General features: G+C 42.8%; 2 protein-coding genes across 4 annotated transcripts in view; one reads left to right on the plus strand and one right to left on the minus strand.

Annotated features, from left to right (window-relative positions):
• Window positions 1–49: 49 nt before the first annotated feature.
• On the minus strand, window positions 50–14,823 carry OIP5 (Opa interacting protein 5). 2 transcript variants are annotated; one of them, XM_087425389.1, is made up of 5 exons: window positions 14,424–14,775; window positions 14,128–14,194; window positions 9,893–9,991; window positions 6,419–6,500; window positions 50–3,110 (listed from the first exon to the last, which is right to left on the minus strand). In XM_087425389.1, the coding sequence occupies exons 1-5, from the start codon at window positions 14,743–14,745 to the stop codon at window positions 3,015–3,017; spliced, it is 666 nt and encodes a 221-aa protein (XP_087281515.1). In that variant the 5' UTR covers window positions 14,746–14,775; the 3' UTR covers window positions 50–3,014. The 2 variants fall into 2 exon arrangements, with proteins under 2 accessions (XP_087281515.1, XP_004421494.2); XM_004421437.3 differs by having other exon boundaries at window positions 52–3,110; window positions 9,893–10,015; window positions 14,424–14,823.
• Window positions 14,824–15,047: 224 nt separating this feature from the next.
• Window positions 15,048–23,137, plus strand: part of NUSAP1 (nucleolar and spindle associated protein 1) — a 28,999-nt gene continuing 20,909 nt past the window's right edge. For both annotated transcript variants that reach the window (XM_087425401.1, XM_087425407.1), the window contains exons 1-2: window positions 15,048–15,208; window positions 22,692–22,760. In XM_087425401.1, the coding sequence (XP_087281527.1) occupies window positions 15,116–15,208; window positions 22,692–22,760 (162 nt within the window). In that variant the 5' untranslated portion in view covers window positions 15,048–15,115. The remainder of the gene's footprint in view (window positions 15,209–22,691; window positions 22,761–23,137) is intronic.

Genomic DNA, 23,137 nt, shown 5'->3' on the forward strand with positions numbered 1-23,137 from the left:
TGGACATGTTTCTGCCATTAATTAAGGAGCTCAAAAGTTTACAACTTGGGGACATTTACTATGCAATTTTATTGTTCTTATAAGTACATGGAATTTTGAAAATACTTTTATTCAACATATATACAATGCTTAAATGGTATCAAACTGTAGTAAAGTAGTCTTAGAATTTGTTAATATCAGCCAGTCTCTCAGTGATGTTTGTCAGACTTCCAGAGGAGCTCTTATACCACCTAAAGCTTGTTAAAAAAGTCAGCCATTTGTATTAATTAGTATAACATTTATGGAAGGCATAACATCAAAATTGTAAATGTACATGCCCTTTGACTCTGTCCCACTTTAAGAGTCACTCCTACAGAAGTATCAGTACAGATATGCAAAGATATGTACAAAGATCCAATACAAGAATGGTTAAATTTTGATATATTCACATGTGTTTGTGTATGGGCTGGTATAGAACGTTGTCCATGACATTTGTGCAAAAAGCAGGTTGCAGAATATGGAAAATATAATTGCCTCTATGTCTATAGGTGTATATCCACGTGCATGAAGGTTACAATAGCCAGTATTTATTGAGCACTATTTACATGCTAAGCACTGCTCTCATTACATTAGATGTATTCATGAACTCATTTAATCCTCATTCTAGCCCTAGTTATTTTTAATAACTATTTTACAAGAAGAGTTTAAGTAAACTCTTCAAGTTCATGGCTAAGTACCCAAACCACAATCTGAATACAAATAGTTTGGCTCCAGAGGCTGCTCACTTCCCAGCATGCTGTACCGTGCCTCTCAAAAATGGAAAGGGAGGTATACTTTCACTCTTTATTTTGTCACACATCTGTATCTGAATTTTTTTCTAGAGTTAGCATGTAATTTGTATTTGGAGGGGAAAAAAAAATCTATTTAAAACCAGCCAGCTTAATTTGATGTCAAGTTCAAGCATTTGATTTTCTATTGAAAGTCCCTACCAAAAGGGCAAATCCAGAGGTTAAGGAAAATAGCTACATAAGGTTTTTGTTTTTGTTTTCTTACATAAGTTTTTTAATTTAGATAAAGAAAGGAAATACGTTGAGGCAGACATAGCCACAAACAATAAAAACCCCAGGATGATTCAACATAGCATTACTTTATTTGGTCCCATTCTTTAGGAGCAGAAAGTAACTAAGAACTCTTCTGGTACTGTTTGTTGCCAGAGGCTTCACCCCTGCTTATAGAACCAAAATTTGCAACCTAAAAGCAGTAAGCAAATCAGAATTTTCTCCAGTTTGAAATATTTTAAAGGAAAATACCCTTTATGCAGTATAAAATGGAAATAAGCTGCTTTAAAAGTCTGCTAGCTCACCTGAACCAAGTTAACTTCTCTATGCACTGCCACTTGGCTAGATCATCTCTTGATTGTGCTAGTGCCAGTCCCTCCCACCCATTCTCCACAGGACAACCATGAGTTTTTAAAAAAGAAAATTTGATCCTGTCATAAGCCGCCTCCTTTAAAATTCTTCAAGGGCTTCCCATTGTTCTTCGGATAAAACAAACATCCTTTAGGACCAGTAAGACCTTCACCCTCCGGTTTCTGGTCAGTGTTGCAACTCCTGCAGGCCTTCTTTTAAGGGTCTCACAAAGCCTTTGCAGAGGCTGTTCAGAGGCTGTTCCCTTCATCACCGTTAACTCCTACTCATCTTTCCACCCACTGCTGACACTTCGCCTCCTTAGAGAGGCCTCCCCTGACCCTCAGAGCAGGTCGGTTCCCTGCTGTAGTGCTTGTAGCTCCATGTCCCTTTTCTTCCAAACCCTTACTACGGTCGTAATTCTACATGTCTTCATGTGCTTCTTTGAATGTCCATCTCTGACAAGACTATAAACTCGGTGATCATAGAAGAGTGGCTCTTTCTGCTTACCTTTTATCCCCAGCAGCTAGCATATGTTATATTTATTAAATAATATGATAAGCTACTGACCCAAAGTGCTACATAAAGCAAAATATGAGAAAACAGCATTTCAGTGAACGTTTGATGTTTTATCATTCCTTTCATTATTACCCTGTTAAGCTCAGTTTGCAACTAAAAAGAGAAAGATAAATTGTATATTATCCAGTCAACTTATTGAATATTACCTACAGAATATGTATGTACCTCTGTTTAACATAAGAAAAAAATGACTTCTCAGTATTCATACAACAACTGCTCCACGTAGGAATAACAGTAGTAACACTAAGTACAACTCTCTTTTCGGACCAACCATGCATCTTTAGATCAGAGCACTCATGGGACACGGCCTTTTTTTTTTTTTATTTATTTTTCCCCCAAAGCCCCAGTAGATAGTTGTATGTCATAGCTGCACATCCTTCCAGTTGCTGTATGTGGGACGCGGCCTCAGCATGCCCGGAGAAGCAGTGCGTCGGTGCATGCCCAGGACCCGAACCCCGGGCCGCCAGTAGCGGAGCGCACGCACCCAACCGCTAAGCCACGGGGCCGGCCCTGGACACTGCCTTTTAATCCTTAAATTTGCAGTCGAAGATGTTTCCAGAAATAAGTATTATAAACTTGATAAGAAGCTAAAATAAGTTCTTAAGGCAAACAGCTACGAAACCTGGACAGAAGTCTCCTTAGTTTCTCATCTTCTAGAAATAGCTTCACAAACCATTTGGAGAATCAGTCTAGAGATAAACATAATAAACCATATTTCCCGTCCATTCTTTATTTATTTTTTTTTTTAGATTTTATTTATTTTATTTTTTCCCCCCAAAGCCCCAGTGGATAGTTGTATGTCGTAGCTGCACATCCTTCTAGTTGCTGCATGTGGGACTCGGCCCCAGAATGAACGGAGAAGCGGCGCCTCGATGCGCACCCGGGATCCGAACCCGGGCCACCAGCATCGCAGCGCGCGCACTTAACCACCAAGCCACAGGGCCGGCCCCCATCCATTCTTTAAGTCGATCTTTCTTGAGAAATGATCAAAAAGCACCTGTTGTTGAAGACAGCAGTAAAGCCTGACCCTGATAACAAGCTTTGGTTGGATCAATTTTCTGGCTTGGACTGGTTTAGAGTCACTTCCTTCAGAATTTTCATCAGTGAATTTAAGCGAGTATGCGTCAACATTATCTTCTCTTTTAGCTGGGAAGAGAAATATGTAGATATCAGTGCATCTTAAGCTTAACTCTATTTGCTGGTTCTAGAAGCCACTTCAAATTTAAGCTAGTGATTGGGAGCTGGCAATGTCACAACACATTTCATGAACACATTTGTTCTCTTTCTGAAAGAACTTTATACAATAAACCTAGATAGAGCACGATAAGATCCTCAGATATACAGTTTCATGTGAAAAAAGAACCACTGCTGAGCATCACTGCTTCCCACCTCCCTCCCTCCTACCCCTTATCATCAGGTTTAAACTCCAAAAATTGGGAAGGAAGGCAAGAATAAAGCAAGGTAAGAGAGCCTATGGACACAGAAACATCAACTAGTCTTCCCCTCCTTTTCCAGTGGCAAGAATCTAACTTTTTTTTTCTAACTCTTTGTTCACGGTAACAAATGCCTTTCTTTCTTTAATATTCTGCTAACGGTCTTCAAAACTAAGCTAAAGTTTTTAGACATATTTATAATAGCTGCTTTGAAGGCTTTGTCTGCTAAGTCCAACAGCTGGGCCTTTCAAAGGCAGTTTCTGATGCCTGTTTTTAATCCTGTGTTATGTCTCCTAATTTTTTATTGAAAACTAGACATTTTAGATAATATATTGTAGCAACTCTGGATAGTAAACCCCCGACCCTTCTGGTTATTGTCTGTTTATCTGTTTGGTGAGTTAGCTAGACTTCTGTTGCTATCTATTTTCCTCACAGTGTGCAGCCTCTGATGTCACTCCTCAGAGGACACAGCCTAGGGCATACACAGTCACCCTGGATGACAGTGGTTTTAGCAGGGCTCTCTTTTGACTCTTTCCCTGATCTCTGTGTAAGCTGTCTGCCTCTGTTGGTATCACACCCAGCTGTTAGCCTCCACTAACTGCTGGCTGATTGCTCTATTGTTTTTGACAATGCCCTGAGACATAAACTGCTCCACAGTCTACTCCAATTAAATTCAGACTCCTTCGTAGGGGTGGTCTTTGAGGCCAGTCTTTTTTTGTTCCAACTCCAGGAGGGCTCTTCTTAGTTGTTTAACTCTCTGATTATCTCTTATAAACTTCTAACTAGTCTGTGGTTTAGCTTGTTGCTCTCATGGAACTACTAGCTTCCTCTTAATTGCTTACCACCAAAATCTCCATTGTTTTGGGCAGCGCCCTTAGACTGGAGCATCCCTACACTGTTTCAAATAATGTCAGTTCCTTTGGGAGAGCTTCAGAGCTCTGTTTTTACAATATGCCTCTTAACCTGGGCTCCCAAGCTGGGCGTGGGGGTGGTGTCTCTCAGGATGACACCCCTTTTACAAGCAGGGTGCTGGGCAGAGATGGTAGCTTCTGCTCTTCTCAGCTTGCCTTTGCTAGCATGAAACCTCTGCCCTCTGAGCAAGGGGGGCAAGTGTGAATGGATTCCCAGTACTCTTAGCCTACTATGCCTGTGGTAGAGCCTGTACACTACAAATGGCTGTTCTTGCCTGGAATAGAGCTTCTGATGAGAGATGCTGGTAGACTCCCCCTCCTAGGAAGATAACACAGCCCTCCACTGGTAGCTGGGGGGACAAAGATCCCTGTGTTCTTGGCTATATCTTCCCAGTTGGAGCCTCCCTCCCTCTGAGCTGGAGGGACACGGGAGGGAGGGAGCAAGTTGTGGCTCAAATGCCACAGGCTTCCTGTTCTTACTAAGGTTTAGTAGATTTTCTTGAATAAATGTCTCTTCATTTGCTTTATGCCTTATGGAAAATTTCCATAGACTTAAGATGGTTGTTTTCTTTATAATTTTCTCCAGTTATGGCTGTTTTGCTGAGGAGGGGAGTCCATGGGGCTCCTCAGGACACCATTCTGAAAGTTATCTCCCGTACCAATTATTTTTAATCACAATATTTACTGACTCCCCCTAATCAACTTAGTTGTTTAGAGCAAGGATTGGCAAACTATGGACTGCAGGATAGCCTGCTCCCCATTTTTGTAAATAAAATTTTACTGTAACACAGCCACACCCATTTGTTTATATGGCTGCTTTTGCACTACAATGGCAGAGTTGAGTAGTTGAGACTGAAAGGTCACAAAGCTTAAAATATTTGTCATCTGGTCCTTTACAGAAAATGTTTGCCAACTCCTGGCTTAGAACATGGTTTCATGAGCTTAGTTAATTATGGGGAAAAAAAAAAAAAAAATCACCATTCCCCTGTCCTAAAAGGTACTTAAACTTTGAAAAATAAATGTCACTGGTTATTAAATGTTTAATTAGCAAGGAATAAATTATTAATGCTGGGCTGGCCCTGTGGCTTAGAGGTTAAGTGCGCGCGCTCCACTACTGGTGGCCCAGGTTCAGATCCTGGGTGCGCACCGACACACCACTTCTCCGGCCATGCTGAGGCCGCGTCCCACATACAGCAACTAGAAGGATGTGCAACTATGACATACAACTATCTACCGGGGCTTTGGGGGGAAAAAAAAAAGGAGGAGGATTGGCAATAGATGTTAGCTCAGAGCCGGTCTTCCTCAGCAAAAAGAGGAGGATTAGCATGGAGGTTAGCTCAGGGCTGATCTTCCTCACAAAAAAAAATATATATATATTAATGCTACTAAAAACAAAACCAACAGTAAATTCTAAGTTTGTTCTTCCGAGGGTAGTAAAGTTATAGCCGAATTTCCACTCAGAATGAGTCAGCAGGCTACCAAAACAAAGTTGCTTTCTTCACCTCAAAACCATCAACCACTAGTAAAACCCATTTAAACAGGAATTCTTTTTTTCTTTTTTTTTAGATTTTATTTATTTATTTATTCCCCCCCCAAAACCCCAGTAGATAGTTGTATGTCATAGCTGCACATCCTTCTAGTTGCTGTATGTGGGACACGGCCTCAGCATGGCCAGAGAAGCGGTGCGTCTGTGAGCGCCCCAGATCCGAACCCGGGCCGCCAGCATCGGAGCGCACGCACTTAACCGCTAAGCCATGGGGCCGGCCCTAAACAGAATTCTTAATGATCGTTTTACCACTCTTTCCTCTCAGACACCTAAGCATAAGGTGCTTGCAAAGTGGACAGATCTATGAAAGATGCCGGTGTCCCCTCCCAGCACAGAGAGGAGAGTATAGGAATGCAGGAGCAGAGAGCTTTCCGCCTCCTCCTGAACTAGACCTTACAATTTGGCTTCAATATTTTGCTTTGTGTCATAAACTCCATAAGGAATGCTAAACCAAGTATAAAGGATTATCGGAGTGCCACACCATTTAAGCGCTCCCAAGTTCATTGGTACAAATTATCAGGAGTTGTCTGTATTAAAGGAAACAAAACCATCATGAAATCTTACCTCTGCAACCTTTTCTGGTAGTGGTACGTTGTAGATATCCATCTCAGATGCATTTACTATGGCTTTTGTTTTTAAGAGATAGCTAGAGAGAAAATAGGGAGAAAAAATATTAGTACCATACCACAGTTAAGATTATCAATGAACCAAACTTGCCTTCTAAAGCAGTATCTGTCAAGCAAAGACTGCCTTCCTACCAATTTCCATTTCAAAATTCATAATGTATTTTCTAGGAAAAACAAATTCTCCATTAACAAATCATCAGAGAGACTCGGTGCCTCATCCCACCCCTTGCCAGCCAGGAATAAATGAGACAAAATTATCCCAGGACAAACTGAAGACAAAAACTAGGGTCATATGAATAATCGTGATGAGTTTAAGCTTCACACTCCACCAGCAGATCTTGTAGCACAGTTAGAAGGAAAGTAACCACACTGTGACAAATACTGTTGGTTGCCTACTAGGTAGCCATTCCTCACTTCTTTCTTGCTAACAGAATCCAGATATTGTTTAGGGCAGCCATGTGGCCAGTCCTAGGAGATGAATCATAACTGTGTTAAGCCAACTGCAGCAATTGTCACATATTTGCTTTCCCAGCTTGGCGATCATGTGACATAGATCTGGCCAATAATAAGGAAATTTTTGCTGATAAAAGGAGACCATTCCCTGTGTTCCCACACTTCCCATATCCTTTTCCTTCCAGGTGGAGATGCTACTATATATGGATGTAACGCTTATAATTGCAGCAACCATCTTGCATCCAAGAGGAAAAGGCCAAGAGAACCAGAGATGCTGACCCAGAGCCCTGTCATGGCTGAGCCACTAGAAGACTCCTGGAGTGGCCATCTGCCCCTACTCCTTACTTATTAAAGCCACTGTTAGTCAGGTTTTCTGTTCCTAGCAACCAAATTCATTCTAACTGATACACATAGACATAGACTTTTTGTGTGTGAGGAAGACTGGCCTTGAGCTAACATATGTTGCCAATCCTCCTCTTTTTGCTGAGGACGATTGGCCCTGAGCTAACATCCGTGCCCATCTTCCTCTACTTTATATGTGGGATGCTGCTGCAGCATGGGCTTGATGAGCGGTGCGTAGGTCTGTGCCCAGGATCCGAACCAGCGAACCCCAGGCCGCGGAAGCGGAGCCCGTGAACTTAACCACTACGCCACTGGGCCGGCCCCCTAGACATAGATTTATTATCTTCCGAGACTCATGCTACCTATACTTTCCTAATTTCTACTTAATCGAGAAGAATATACTGACCTTTGAGTCCAATTCCTCATTTTAAAGATTAAGAAATTACTTAAAATCCCATAATACTTTTCAAATTTATATTAAAAATTTTTGTCACTAAAAGCTTACTTCCTTAAGCAAAAACTCAATTATAGCTCTGCTGGAACAATTACTTATAACTGTTTCTAAAAAAGATCTGAGGTTACTAATAGCACACATTTAGACATACTTTTCTCCTCCTCTTTAAACTTAATTCTAAATAAAATTATTTAAGAAGAAACTAGATATTGAGAGTAAAATATCAATCCATCTAAGTATATATTTCCTGTTGAAAATTTGCATTGAAGAACAAATGGTATACCTAATGCACACTGAACAACCTCATGGTAAAGGATGGTCTTTATTTATAAGTTTGTTTAGTCATCCATAACTCAGCTAGAAACACCTATCTTAGCATATTAAATGAGAAAAAGGAAACTTTGTTTTATGAAAGGAAAATGAGCTTTGGAGTTAAAACATGGATTCAAATCTCAACTCCTCCACTCTCTGAGCACCAGTTTTCTTCTATGAAGAACTCAGTGAGATGTGCAAAATTCCTGGCACAAACTAGGTCATCAATGGCAATTTTTGTTTTTAATGGTCAAGAAAAGACTTTGTTGGATGTTTCAGTTTGTTGTAATAAACAAAAAAGCCTAAGTAAAATGTAGAATTTACTAGGAAGATGAAGAAATATCCCAAGAGGGGCCGGCCCTGTGGCTTGGTGGTTAAGTGCGCGCGCTGCAATGCTGGTGGCCCGGGTTCGGATCCCGGGTGCGCATCGAGGCACCACTTCTCCGTCCATCCTGAGGCCGAGTCCCACATACAGCAACTAGAAGGATGTGCAGCTATGACATACAACTATCTACTGGGGCTTTGGAGGGAAAAAATAAAATAAATAAAATCTTTAAAAAAAAAAAAAAAAAAAAAAAAAAAAAGAAATATCCCAAGTAATTCACAAGAAGGAACAGCCAGTAGGGTATTTTTTCTGACTCTATGAGGCCACATGATCATTATTTTGTTTGGTTGGTTGGTTGGTTGGTTTTGGGTTTTTTTTTGTTTGTTTTTTGTGAGGAAGATCAGCCCTGAGCTAACATCCGATGCCAATCCTCCTCTTTTTTGCTGAGGAAGACTGGCCTTGGGCTAACATCCATGCCCATTTTCCTCTACTTTATGTGGGATGCTGCCACAGCATGGCTTGACAAGCGGTGCATTGGTGTGCGCCCGGGATCCGACCCTGCAAACCCCAGGCCCCTGAAGCAGAGTGCGCACACTTAACCGCTGCGCCACTGGGCTGGCCCCTGATCATTATTTTTTACTCTTCTTTGTGTATCTTCTTCATTCTTCTTTTTCTGCATCTACATGCATAACAGAAAATAGCTACCCTAAACCGAGATAGAGCTTTTACTTCCCAACTTCAGCACCAGACCATCTACAAATAACCAATGTCTCTGGGTCTTTATTTCAAATTCCTAGGGGAGAAAGCCTCACTGGCTTAGCTTAGGTCAGGTATCCATTCTTGGTACCATCACCTGGGAGTGGCATCACACATGATACAAACATGGCCACAAGGCCCCACCCTGTGGGATGGAGACAGGAGCTGGGCACAAACCCAAAAAGTGTCTACTACATTATTTTGCAAAAGCTTACCTTCCAGAAGTTTTTATAATGAAAGAGTATCGTCTCAATTGTTCCACAGTATGATTATTAAGACATGGTATGATTATAAGACATCGAAAATGATCATAATGTTATGAGATCATATTTTGGTCCCACTGCCATCTTTTTTGCAAGAGACAATGCCTGACTTTAGCATCTTCTTTGGTATAAACATTCTGCCCTTTCTGGAAGATCTTTTAAAATTTATTCGATAAAGAATATCTAGGGACCGGCAGGGTGGCATAATGGTTAAGTTCACATGGCTCCACTTCGGTGGCCCGGGGTTCGCAGGTTCGGATGCCAGGCACGGACGGACACACCACTCGTCAAGCTATGCTGTGGCAGGCATGCCACGTATAAAAACAATAGAGGAATATGGGCACAGATGTTGGCTCAGGGCTGGTCTTCTTCAGCAAAAAGAGGAAGATTGGCAACAGATGTTAGCTCAGAGCCAATCCTCCTCACCAAAAAAAAAAAAAAACCCCACAGAAATAAATACATAATTATTAAAAAAAAACAAAAAACAGAATATCTAAGTCCACTCACCACAGCATTTTGTCACTGGAAAGGCAGAAGTGACCTCTCAAGGCAGCTAGGGCAGCATGGGTAGAATACAGATGGAAACCAATGGGAATCCCACAGGAGCTACAGAATAAAAGGTTATAAGTGCTGGGGATAAAACCAGAATATGGGTTAGAAAGAAAATCAGAGAACAAAGACAAAATATTCAGTCTCTGGAAGCACTCCTAAAAACTATGCTTATAATAGGAATGAGACTGAAGAAATGTCACATTCAAGAAAGGTTAACTCAGATTTTAATATAGTTACATCCTAGATAGATACCTTTGTGGATTCTGGCCACAAAAGCAATCATGGATGTACGACTGTCACCTCAATAGAGAAAAGTAATTTACATTTGAAAAGCAGAAAAAGAGCTAACTAATCAGATTAACAGTTAAACTATAAAACTACGCATGACCATATAAATAAGCTACCATTAAGCCAATTTCCAGTTGAAGTAAAATAATCAAGTTGATTGAAGCTTACTAAACAATTTATTAATAGAACTCACAGCAGGATTTTTCTTTTGCAGATATAACAAAAAATTAACTTAAAAAATTCCCCAGAGGGCCGGCCCCGTGGCTTAGCGGTTAAGTGCGTGCGCTCCGCTGCTGGTGGCCCGGGTTTGGATCCTGGGCACGCACCGACACACTGCTTCTCCGGCCATGCTGAGGCCGTGTCCCACATACAGCAACTGGAAGGATGTGCAGCTATGACATACAACTATCTACTGGGGCTTTGGAGGGAAAAAATAAATAAATAAAATCTTAAAAAAAAAAAAAAAAAAAAATTCCCCAGAAAATATGCAAAAGAAAGAGAAGAAAAGGAATCCTATTACCCTAGCAAGCCATCTATTTTCTTTTCCTTTATCCTCTGAAAGATTACTGGATGAGGAATCAGAAAATGTTGATTTTTGGCCGGCCCGTGGCTTAGCGGTTAAGTGTGCGTGCTCCGCTACTGGTGGCCCGGGTTCAGATCCCCGCGCACCGACGCACCGCTTGTCAGGCCATGCTGAGGCCGCATCCCACATACGGCAACTAGAAGGATGTGCAGCTATGACATACAACTATCTACTGGGGCTTTGGGGGAAAAATAAATAAATAAAATTAAAAAAAAAAAAAAAGGAAATGTTGATTTTAATTCTAGTTATACACTTGGGTAAGTCACTTACCAGTCACTTGCTGCTATATAGAACATATCCAAATATTACAAAGAAATGTTTTAAGAAAAAATTAACTATGTTTCATCACACATGTACTGAAAGCAATTTTAAAGTGGTGTGGTGAAGCCGGCCAGGTGGCATAGTGGTTAAATGCGTGCGCTCCGCTTCAGTGGCCCGGGGTTCGTGGGTTCGGATCCCGGGAGCGCACTGACGCACCGCTCGTCAAGCCATGCTGTGGTGGCGTCCCATAAAAAGTAGAGGAAGATGGACACAGATGTTAGTCCAGGGCCAATCGTCCTCAGCAAAAAGAGGAGGATTGGCATCGGATGTTAGCTCAGGGCTAATCTTCCTCACAAAAAAATAAAGTGGTGTGGTAAGGGAAAAACTACTTGTATAAACATAATATGCTATGCATTAAAATTCTATTAGAGTATAAAAATTACATGGCTAAAAAGAAACAGATTCATGTCAATGGATACTAAAAAAGACCAAGCAACAAAACATACTAAATTTATTGGTATATTACTTAATCACAAAAATTCACATTTTTGTGAATATGGTAACCAAAAAGCAAGCCATGAAATAAAGTTATATTAATTTGAATTAATTCCTATCTAGGAATTAATTAGATCAGACAAAGCACAGTACCTACAGACAAATATAGAAACTAATATATGGCACAGAGCAAAATGTAAAGAAATCACAAAATTATGCTTACGCATGCAATACAAAACAACGATTTCATTGCAGATTAGTCTAATGGCCTTGGAGAATGGTTTGCATCACCACACCAGGTAAATAACTATGATCAGCTGAGTGCTTGCTGAAGGCAAAGGGAATACAGAACAGGCAGTGGAAGAAGGTAGTTATAAATACCAGCTATGAGCACGGGACGAGTTACAGAACCGAGGACTGTAACTGTCATATTTCCTCCCTATTTTGTTATAAATATGTTGGTGTGTATATGTGTGTTTATCTGTTTTCTTCCTTCTGCTTTCTTCTCTCTCTTAGCAAATATCTGTTTTCTTTCCTCTCTTATTCCCTCATCATGTAACATAAGCTATATCGTCTTTATATCATCGTATTTAAGTATTGGTAATTTTACATCATGGAATTTAAGTTATGAGATATCAAAGAGAAAAGTAAACTTCACTTAAAGACTTTACCTCCTTTTCTGGAGAAGGGGTTAGTGCATTTTCAGTTGTACGCAGGATTCTTGTAACATGTTAGGCAGAATTATGACCTTGTTATTGTCTTTATTTGGAGATTAAGTATGGTTTTAGGAGATGCATATGGGAGCCAAGTTAACAACTGATGGTTAAATTTTATGTGTCAATTTTACTGGGCCACAGGGTGCCCAGTTATTTTGTCCAACATCATTATGAATGTGTTTGTGAGGGTGTTTTTTAATGAGATTAACATTTGAATCAGTAGACTGAGTAAAGCAGATAGCCCTCGCTAATGTGGGTGGCCCTCACCTACTCAGTGAAAGGCCTGAATACAACAAAAAGGCTGACTCTCTCATGAGTAAGGGGGAACTCCTTCTGCCTGACTGCCTTGAGCTGGGACATTGGTCTTTTTTCCTGCCTTTGGACCTGAACTGAAACGTCGCCTCTTCTTAGATCTTGAGCCTGCTGGCTTTTGGACTGCAACTTACATCTTTGGTTCTCCTGGCCTATGGACTTGGACTAGAACTAAACCATTGGTTCTCCTGTGTCTCCAGCTCTTGGGACTTTTCACCCTCCATAACTGCATAGCCAATTCCTGGTAATAAATCTCTTCCTGCCAAGTCCCATGGTTCTCCTTATTCCAAAAATACACAAACACATGGGACTTTTCCTCCAGTGTTTTATAAACCATCTAGATCAGTATTGTCCAATAGGAATATAATGTGAGCCACATAAGTATTTTTAAATTTTCTATTGGTCTCGTTAAAAAAAAAAATTTTAAAGAAACAGATGAAATTAGTTTTAATATATTTGATGCTACCCAATATATCAAAAATATCATTTCAACATGTAATCAATATTTTAAAATTATTAATTTTTTTGTACCAAGTCTTCAAAATCCAGTGCATATTTTGCACTCACAGCATATCTCAATTCAGAATGGCCACATCTTAAGTGCTCAATAGCTACATGTGGCTAATGGTTACAGTACTGGACAGCACAGGTCTAGAGGCATTATCCTCCTCTCTAAGCAGATGTTCAGAGAGCTTCTGCCTCTGGCCCCAAATGACCTAGTTCCAAGCAGGCCACTATTCCTTCCCTCTCTGTTCACTTGGGGTGGGAAGAGGACACTTCCATAAGGATAGGGAGTTAGTGTCTTTCAGTTGGGAGAGAGGAGCTGCAGAACGCTTCCTGGTTACTGAGTAAAGCAACCAAGAATTCCTATACATTAACCCTAAAACTGACCCAACTGTGGTCAGAATAAACCGTCTTGCTGTTAAAGCCAACAGCCAAAATTGAAGAGCCTTGTAATACTAAATTCACTGAGTACCTTGTTGTCACTTGTAAATCATAGTACAGGCAAGATGCAAAGTTCACCAGGCAGTATTCAAGTATGTAACACTCAACTTGTGTTTTTCCCCAGTTTCCAGGGTTACAGCAGAGTTAGTCCTGCCATAGCTTATTACAAACTCCAGGTTAAATGTAAACTTATAAGTCCTAGTTATCTCAAAGGATGGTAGTCTGTAGTAATTGATTCTCACTATACACCCAAAGGTAATTTTCTCCTTTTTCCCCTACTAGGCAGATGTTTCTTAGCCTCACTTCACTTGCACAAGCCACTAGGGAAATGTGACCCTCAGAAAGATTCTAAAATCAACACATAAATACCACTTTTCCAATGCATTAATACCTCAAGTTCGTACAAGACTCAAGCAGGTAAAACGAGCATCCTTAGCATACACTGTATGGATGGAATCAACTTCTTCTAGCGCAAGATAAGAACAAGCTATTTTCTCCTCCTGCATGTCGGTTCCACACTCCTCAGTCTCAATAAGTCAGGGACTAGAGACCGATAGGGAATTCTCAGATCGAAAATTCTCAGTACGTACCTGCCTTCGAGCACACCTTCAATGCCAACTAGGAAGGGAGCTTCCAAAACCACGTTATTTGTGACTCCTAGGAAAACAAACACGGGTCAGAATGAGTACCTGTGAGGCCTTGAAAGGGAAAGCCTTCCCCCTTCAGACAGACTCATCATGGCCACAAAAATCAAGAAAATCCCGGCAAAGGGGTTCATTTCCTTCCAAATCTTCACCCAGTTTTCTTCCCCAGCTGGCTCTCGGCCACCCGGTGAGAAAGCTGGAACACCCTCTCGGGGCCCTCCCCAGACGCCGTCCCCACTCACTGGAGAAGACCACGGCCCCTAGGGACCGCGACAGGTCCCAGGCGAGGTGCACCGTGTCAGCCAGCACGGCGTGGCACTGAGCGCACTGGAACACGGCGCACCTCTCGGGCTGCAGCCACGACGGCAACCGCGGGCTGGATGGCAGCTCCTCCGCCCCCAGCCCTACAGGGCCGAGCGGCGAGGACCCCTTCACCACCTGCGTGTCCCACTCCATGGAAGTCGTTAAAGAAGGTTCATCAATCGCCTTCTTAGCGCTATCGCAAAAGTCACCCCGCGGCAACACTGCATAGCGCGAGCGATGCCGCCGCGGCCGAGCCGCCATTTTCCCGCAGCCGCGCCTCCGTTTCGAACACGCACCGGGCCCCGCCCCAGGCACGGTTCCTCCGTCCTCATTGGACATCGTGAGCCGGGGCTCTGCGGCGCATTCGTTGCCTGGACACGCCCTTCGACGCCTACGTGTTGGTGAGGGGTGGGGAAGAACATGCGACTAAGGGGAATCAGCCTTTCTATTGGTCAACACCAGGAAACCCCGCCTTCGAGGCATTTTTAACCAATGGAAGTGCAGCACCCTTAATTTAAACTGTCTATAAAATTCGGCTTGGTCAACGCTTATAGTGGCGCCAGAGATTTGAACGGCGCTGCTGAGGTTGGAGTGTCGATCGTCTGCGTGGTCGCCTGGATTACAGATCGCGATGACCGTCCCTTCCCTGGAGGAGCTGGACTCCTTCAAGTACAGTGACCTGCAGAACTTGGCCAAGAGTCTGGGCCTCCGGGCTAACCTGAGGGTACGGGGTCGATGGCGTGGGCCGGTTGCGGGAGGGGTAGGATGAGCGGCTTTAGGGAGACGCGGTGGGAAGGGACCGAGCCCGCCCTGGGCCGGTAGATTTGGTTAACGAGGAAGGGGAGCCGTAGTTTTCACTTTATTTTGAGGCTGACTTTTCTGAGGGCTCACATAGGCCTCGGCTCCGAAAGGGTGTGTTTGGTTCGGTTTTATTGAAGTACTCTGTGATACTTCCAGGGCGTCGGTTAGGAAATGCAGGCAGAAAGCTCAAGGAATGCTGTGTCTAATGCCGATTAATTATTAGGCAGTCGCGGAAATAATTGCCTTGGCTTCTGGAAAATTCCAAACAATAACACTTCTGTAAATTGTAATAGTGCCCAAAATCTCTTGCTACTTTATTGGGGGACCCGGAAGAAAGGAACACTTTTAGGGGACCACCCCTGTGGATAAATTTTTATATCTCAGCCCTGATGTACTATGAGCGTTCATTTATTGACCACTATTGTAGTAGTGTTCTGTTTCAAAACCGGTAAGTTCTTTGACTCAGAGGCTGCAAAACGCTGGGGGAGAATGTGGGGATTCAATTTGGGATTGGGGTTCTATACTAGATTCTAGTGGAGTTTTCCCACATAATACTAATTGCAGAACAAATACTCGAGATTTACACTGAGCAAATGCCTAAATCAGCCATCTTAAATGTTTTTAAATGGTTTAAACAAAATAATAGTGCCCAGGTACCTCTTGGGGCTGAATGGTAAAGGAGTGTCTTTGGAGATATTTCTGAGCTATAATGTTTAATGGCTCCCCAATTTCATAAACAAAGCCTAATTCCTTTTTTTTTAAAATTATTTATTTATTTATTTGTGTGAGGAAGATCAGCCCTGAGCTAACATCCATGCTAATCCTCCTCTTTTTGCTGAGGAAGACGGGCCCTGATCTAACATCTATTACCAATCCTCCTCCTTTTTTTTTTCCCCCAAAGCCCCAGTAAGGTGGTTGTATGTCATAGCCGCACATCCTTCTAGTTGCTGTATGTGGGACGCGACCTCAGCATGGCAGGAGAAGCGGTGCGTCGGTGCGCGCCCGGGATCCGAACCCCAGGCCGCCAGTAGCGGAGCGCGCGCACTTAACCGCTAAGCCACCGGCCGGCCCGCAAAACCTAATTCCTTAGCTTAAATCCCTTAGGCTTTTTGCAGGCTGGCTGGAATCTTTTTGTCCAAGGCTGCATCCAAACTGGACTGGTCCCTGAACACTTGGTACCTTTGTCCATCTTTGTGCCTGTGCTAACTTTGGCCTCAGATCCCTTTCTCTCTCCCTCTTCTTTATCTGCATGAATAATTTCCAATTACTCTTCACAGTCCATCTGAAATGTCATCATTGTCTTGGCGCCTCTTCCCCTCCTCTTCATTCCTTTAACCACAGGTCCAACACCCCAGTAATCCCAGGAACCCTCTGTGCTTTTAAAGCAGTTTAATTTCAAGTACTCTCTTTGAGCACTTGCAGGCTTCCACCTTGTACTCTGGTTATTTGTGTCTATATGTTATCTTCTCCACTAAAAATTAAGTTCCTTGAACAGGGATCTCATCCATCCACCTTGGAAGTCTTTACAGCACTAAGTGCAGTATGTTTTATATAGAAGATGCTGAATAATTACTATTTATTATTTACAACCACTTCTTGGCAGTGCTGGAATAATGCACCAGAGGGTGGCAAGAAAGTTACAGTGTAGACACATACCTGAGTTCAGAAGTCTGGCTAACATTAAGGCCTACAACCATTTGGGTCTCTGAAGAGCTATTGCAAGTTAGATCTTTTTCTGAAAGTCCCACCCATCATTGTCTCTTGAGGTGGCTGATCTGGGGTAGCCAATTAATCACCTTGTTGTCACAGAGGTGGAGTAGTACACTGTTTGTCACTACAGACCCCATCGCCTGCCTAGCACACAATATCTAGCACATCCTTGGTGCTGATACATATTTGTTGAGAGGTACTATTTCCCAGACAAATTTGACCATACAAGGCTTTATTATAACCAAAATAAAAAGACACTTTTGAGATGGAGAAAATTAAACTTCGACTAGGTATTGTATTAAGCTACTGTTAATTTTGTTGGGTATGATAATAGTATTGTGATTATGTTTCTCTCTCTGTTTTTTAGTAACACATACCAAGTACTTACAGGTGAAATGTTATGATGCCTAGGATTTGCTATAAAATGCTGCAGGAAAAAGACGGGGGTCTAGATGAAGTAGGAACAGCAGAATGTTGATAATTGTTGAAACTGGGTGATAGATACATGGGGGTACATTACACTATTCTCTGTACTTTTGTATGTGTTTGAAGTTTTCCCTAAGTAAAATGTTTTAAATTATTTATAGCTGGTACAGCCCAGAGGCTCATTAAATCAATTGCCTTTTTAAATTCCAAGTACATAGCAAAAAATGAATAAAGTGCTCCAAGAAATTATCAAGATTTGATTATTTTTAAAATTTTCAATAAAATTTAAATAAATTTCACCAGTATGATAACATTCTAGATACATTTCAAAGAGAAAATATTAGCTCTTCCAGTTGAGATACTACTCTTGACGGTAAAGCAAGACAAAGGAGGCAGTTACTCATAGTTATTGTATGGCCACTGGTCCTTTTCTCTTCTCACTGCTGCCCTTGCTTTCCTTCTTACAAGCTTAGATTACAAAGACTGGCACTATTTCCACTTTCTTGCAGCTCCCCTCCCTCACCTGGCAAAACTCCAAGCCTGATTAAACCCAGCTCTGTGCTTAATCCTTGCCTATACCTAACCTGTGTAACCCTGGCTGGAGAAAATCAGCTAACTCTGTTGACTGAACTGAACTTAAATTTACGACCATAAATCATAAAATGAGCATTTGATTCTACTACACTTCCTTAGTAGTCATTAACTTTCCCATTTTTGAGGACAGTTAGTTTGTATCTTCTCACCTCAAATTGGCTCCCTTCTCTCACTTGATGACTTTTCCTCATGGGTCATGGAAAAATAGATGCAATCAGCTGAGAATTACTTCATCTTTCCACACCAACCCTCCAGCCAGCCTGCACCTGTCCTGCCTACTCTGCCTTCCGCCTGTTATAGCAAAAGGCTGCGCCTAAGGGCAGCCTTGCCATCTGTGCTGGGAACCCGTTCCCTCTTCCCGGGCTACACTCCTGCAATGAGCTCCCCTCTCCTCCACCAGTTTCTCCCACTCCGCTGGCTCATTTCCATAAGGCATGCAGTCAAGTCTTACTATCAACCATCTTAAAAAAAGAAACAAAAACCCTCTCCTGACCCTATGTCCTTCACCTACTGCCCAATTTCTCTGTTCTTTTCCACTGAAATTACTCTTATTGAGGCCACCATGCCCTGCATCTTACAAAGCTTGTGGTCTATCTCTATCCTCACCTGTCAATCAGCAGCATTTGGCATGACTGAACACTCCTTTCTGCTCAAACCACTTTCTTTTCTAGACTTCTTTGATACTGAGTTTTCTCCTGCCTGACTAGCACTTCTTTCTCGTCTCCTTTGCTGGTTCTTCTCTGCCAAATCTCTAAATGAGGAGTGCCCCAGAGTTCTCTCCTTGGCCTTCTTTTCTCTAACTGCTTTCTTCCCTGGTGATCTTATCCATTCTCATAACTCTAAATTCATCTAGAACTGATGACTCCCAAGTCCACATCTCCAGTGGGACCTCTCCCCTGAGCTGCTGACTCATGTATTTAAGTGCATCTTAAAGGGTGTGATCGGTTAAGGACAATTAAGATCTCTTCCCAGTCTCAGTAACTGGTTCAGACCCACTTTCGATCAGCCTCAATTCCTCCCTTCATCACTCACACCCATCCATCCTTGTCAGCCCTTCCTCCCAAGTACACTTGAAGTCTGACCTCTAGGCACCATCTCCAGTGCTGCAAACCTGGGCCACAGCACTCTTGTCTCTTGACCACTGCTCAGTCTGTCTGCTGGTCTCCCTGCCTCTACTCTGGCCTCACAGAAGTATTCTCTTGGTAGTCAGGTGATATTTGAAACTTAGAATGTGTCATTTTTCTGCTTAGCGCCCTCCAGTGACTTTCCTCACATAAATAAAATCCAAACTCCTCCAAATGTAATATGAGAAATTTGGTTTGATCCTGATTTGGAGGGAAATTTTTTTTTTTAATTTTATTTATTTATTTTTTTCCCCCAAAGCCCCAGTAGATAGTTGTATGTCATAGATGCACATCCTTCTAGTTGCTGTACGTGGGACGCGGCCTCAGCATGGCCGGAGAAGCGGTGCATCCGTGCACGCCTGGGATCCAAACCCGGGCTGCCAGCAGGGGAGCGCGCGCACTTAACCGCTAAGCCACGGGGCTGGCCCATGGAGGGAAATTTTAAATAAAGAAAAGAAAACCACTAAAATTGGAGATAATCGAGGAAATTTGAATATGGGCTGTGTATCAGAGGATATTAAGAAATTATTACATTTCCTAGGTATGATAATGCATTAGAGGTTATATATAGGAAAATATCCCCTTATTGTTAGAACATGTGGCTGGTGTATTTGTTGGCAAAGTATCATGTCTGGAACTTATTTTCCAATAGCATGGCAAGAAATATATATTAATATAAAGAGAAAGCAAATATGAGACAATATTAATGATTGTTGAATTTAGGTAGGGAGTATAAGAGTGTTTACTAAATTATTTCGACTTTTCTATAGACTTGACATTTTTTATAATAAAAAGTTAGGAGGGAGAAATCCACGCCGCTCGCCGTGGCCTGTAACCCTCTACTTGACCCAGGCTCTGGTCACCTCTCTGATCTCTCTGCCCTCCACTCGCCCCAGTGTTCGCCATGCTCCTCCACACTGGCTTCTTTCTGTCCTTTAAATTCATCGGCCTGTCTCAGGGCCTCTAAGCTTTGTGTTCCCTCTGCTTGGAATGCTCTTCCCCCACATCTTCACCTGCTGCCTCTTCCTTTCCTTCACATCTCAGCTTAAAAGTTACCACCTCTGAGAGGCCTTTCCTGTCTACCCTAACTCGGGTAGTACCCCCACACATATCCCAGTCACCAGTTTTGCTTTTGTTTCATAGCCCGTGATATCATATCATTTATGTTAGCTTACTCGGTTAATAGGCTCTTTCCCCATAGTCCACCGCTAGAGGCTCCTAGAGGGCAGAAACCTTGGCTCTCTTGTCTGTCCAGTGCCTGGAACAGTGCCCAGCACGGTAAATGCTTGTGGAAGGAGTGCATGAATATGTGCTGATACTAACATCTGTACCCCTAGCTCAACTCTCTTGAGCATCACCCTGTATCATTTGACCTGCTAGATGCCCTCACTCAGCTCTGCCACATGCACCTCGTTTCATCATCGTCGTGTGTTTGGTGAGGTTTTCACAGTATTTCAAGAATGTGTTCTGGAAATCTACCCTACAACATGGAGCCTATGATTAACAATACTGTGTTGTATACTTAGAATTTTGCTAAGAGGATAGATCTTATGTTAAGTGCTCTTACCACCAGAAAACCCCCAGAGGGGCAGTAGGAAACTGTTGGAGGTGATGGATAAGTTTAGGGTAGTGATGATGGTTTCACAGGTGTATACTTATCTCCAAACGCATCAGGTGGTGTACATTAAAAATCTACAGCTTTTTGAATGTCAAGCATACCTTAAAGTGGTTGGGGGAAAAAAGATGTTGGAGTCAGAAGAACTAAGAATGCCTGAATTCTGCCCTGCCAATCACCCCCTTCACAGAGAAGACCCCAAGAGAGGTTCAAGGAGCAAAAGCAAGTAGAAAATAAGGTACCATTTTACTATTAGCTGGTCTGGTGCCTCATATCTTGATGCAGAGCATTCTGGTAGACTGGGCTGGAGCATGTGCTTCACACCCTGAGCACAGCCTCTCCTGTCCCCTGAAGCCCAAACCAAATCAGGATATCTGCCATTCTCTCCCGGACACAGGGCTGATGATAAATGGTGTGAGAAGAGCCGAGCCTGGTGGCTGGCCCTCCTTGGGAAGGGACTCTCTGGCTCTGAACTGCATGCCTGAGTGGAAGAGGAAGAGGAGGAAAAGAGAACCCAACCAATATGCTTGACCTTTTTTTTTTTTTGCTGAGAAAGATTTTTTTTTTCCCCCAAAGCCCCAGTAGATAGTTGTACATCATAGCTGCACATCCTTCTAGTTGCTGTATGTGGGATGTGGCCTCAGCATGGCCGGAGAAGCGGTGCATCGGTGCGCGCCCGGGATCCGAACTCGGACCGCCAGTAGTGGAGCGCACGCTCTTAACCGCTAAGCCACGGGGCCGGCCCTTGCTGAGGAAGATTCACCCTGAGCTACCATCTGTGCCAATCTTCCTCTACTTTGTATGTGCGTCAACGCCACAACATGGCTAATGAGTGGTGTAGGTCCACGCCTGGATCTGAACCTGTGAACCCAGGCTGCTGAAGTGGAGCGCACAAACTTAACCACTATGCCGTGGGGGTGGCCCTTACTTGACCCTTTAAAGCACAGGAAAACATAACCAATCAGATGAGTATTCCCTTTTCAGGAAAGAACAAGAAGGGAAGGTTTCCTGGGGTGGGAAGAGAAACTAGGAGTTTTCTTTCCCCAGGGAGCTATAACCATCCTTCTCTCTAAGACTGCCCCAACTTTGGCATTTCCCATCCTAGGGATGCCCACCATGCTCTACCAGCTGCCCAAGCCAGAAACCTGGGTTTCCCTATTCCTCCACCCCCACATTCATCTGATTTTACCTCTTAGGAAGGCTTCGAATCCATCCATACTGCCTCAGCCCTGTTCTAGCTCAGGCCACAGTCATCTCTGGTTTCCTACAACAGCCTCCTAGCTGTTTCCCTGTCTTCCATCTTATCCTCATCAATTGCTTCCTGCACATTGTTCAGCCAGCTGATCATTCTGAGTAATGCAAAATTGGTCACCCCTCCCATGCTGCAGACTCTTCAGAGAATGCCCCTTACCCTGAGGCCTGGCAGGATCAGACCGTTGCCCACTTTCCCACCATTCTCTCACCACCCCCTCAACAGCTCCATGCTCCAGCTGCACTGAACTTTAGTTCTTCAAGTTCCACTCATTCCTGCCTTCCCATGCTATTTTTGTACCCTTTTCCCTATGTCCCACTCTCTCCTATTTGTCCTTCAGATCTCAGCAGCTAGAAACATCCCGTCTTTGTCTTGGAACTGGCGTGTCCAGTTACCTATTGGAATCTACTCTCCTGGGCCAGACTGGAGGCCCAGCCCACCAGTGTTCCCTCACAACAGCCTGAGCTTCCTCGTGTTGGCACTTACCCCTCTGAACTGTAATTGCCTCTGCTGTGAAATCTCTGAGGGCAGGAACCAGTTCTATTTTGGTCGTCATCCTCTGATCATCCCAGAGCCTACCCAAAGGACATTTGATGAATACAAGAACAGGGGCAAATGTTCAACGTATCTTTCTTGCTTATTTGATTTTTTGGCTCTACTGCTAAGGTCTTTAACTTTTCTGCAGGCAAGCAAGTTGTTAAAAGCCTTAAAAGCCTACCTTATACATGAAGCAAGAAAAGAAAATGAGAATCAAGTAAGTAACGCTTTTCATTACCTATTAAATAGCAAAACAATCATATTTAGTTAATGAGTGATAAACTATGATTAGTGATGACTTAAGGCAAGCTGTTTATAACCAAAGAGATCATTATTGATAATAGTAAATCCTTTCATCATAACTATTTGTTATAAATGGCGAAACTGCCTTGTGGCAAGTAACTTATTGAATAAGATGTTTGGTTTTTTTTTTATAATTTTATTTATTTATTTATTTATTTTCCCCCAAAGCCCCAGTAGATAGTTGTATGTCATAGCTGCACATCCTTCTAGTTGCTGTATGTGGGACGCGGCCTCAGCATGGCCGGAGAAGCGGTGCGTCGGTGCACGCCCGGGATCCGAACCTGGGCCGCC

This window comes from Ceratotherium simum, chromosome 3 (genome assembly GCF_057802395.1).
Source record: "Ceratotherium simum simum isolate JZ-2026a chromosome 3, ASM5780239v1, whole genome shotgun sequence".
NCBI classification, from domain to species: Eukaryota; Metazoa; Chordata; class Mammalia; order Perissodactyla; family Rhinocerotidae; genus Ceratotherium; species Ceratotherium simum.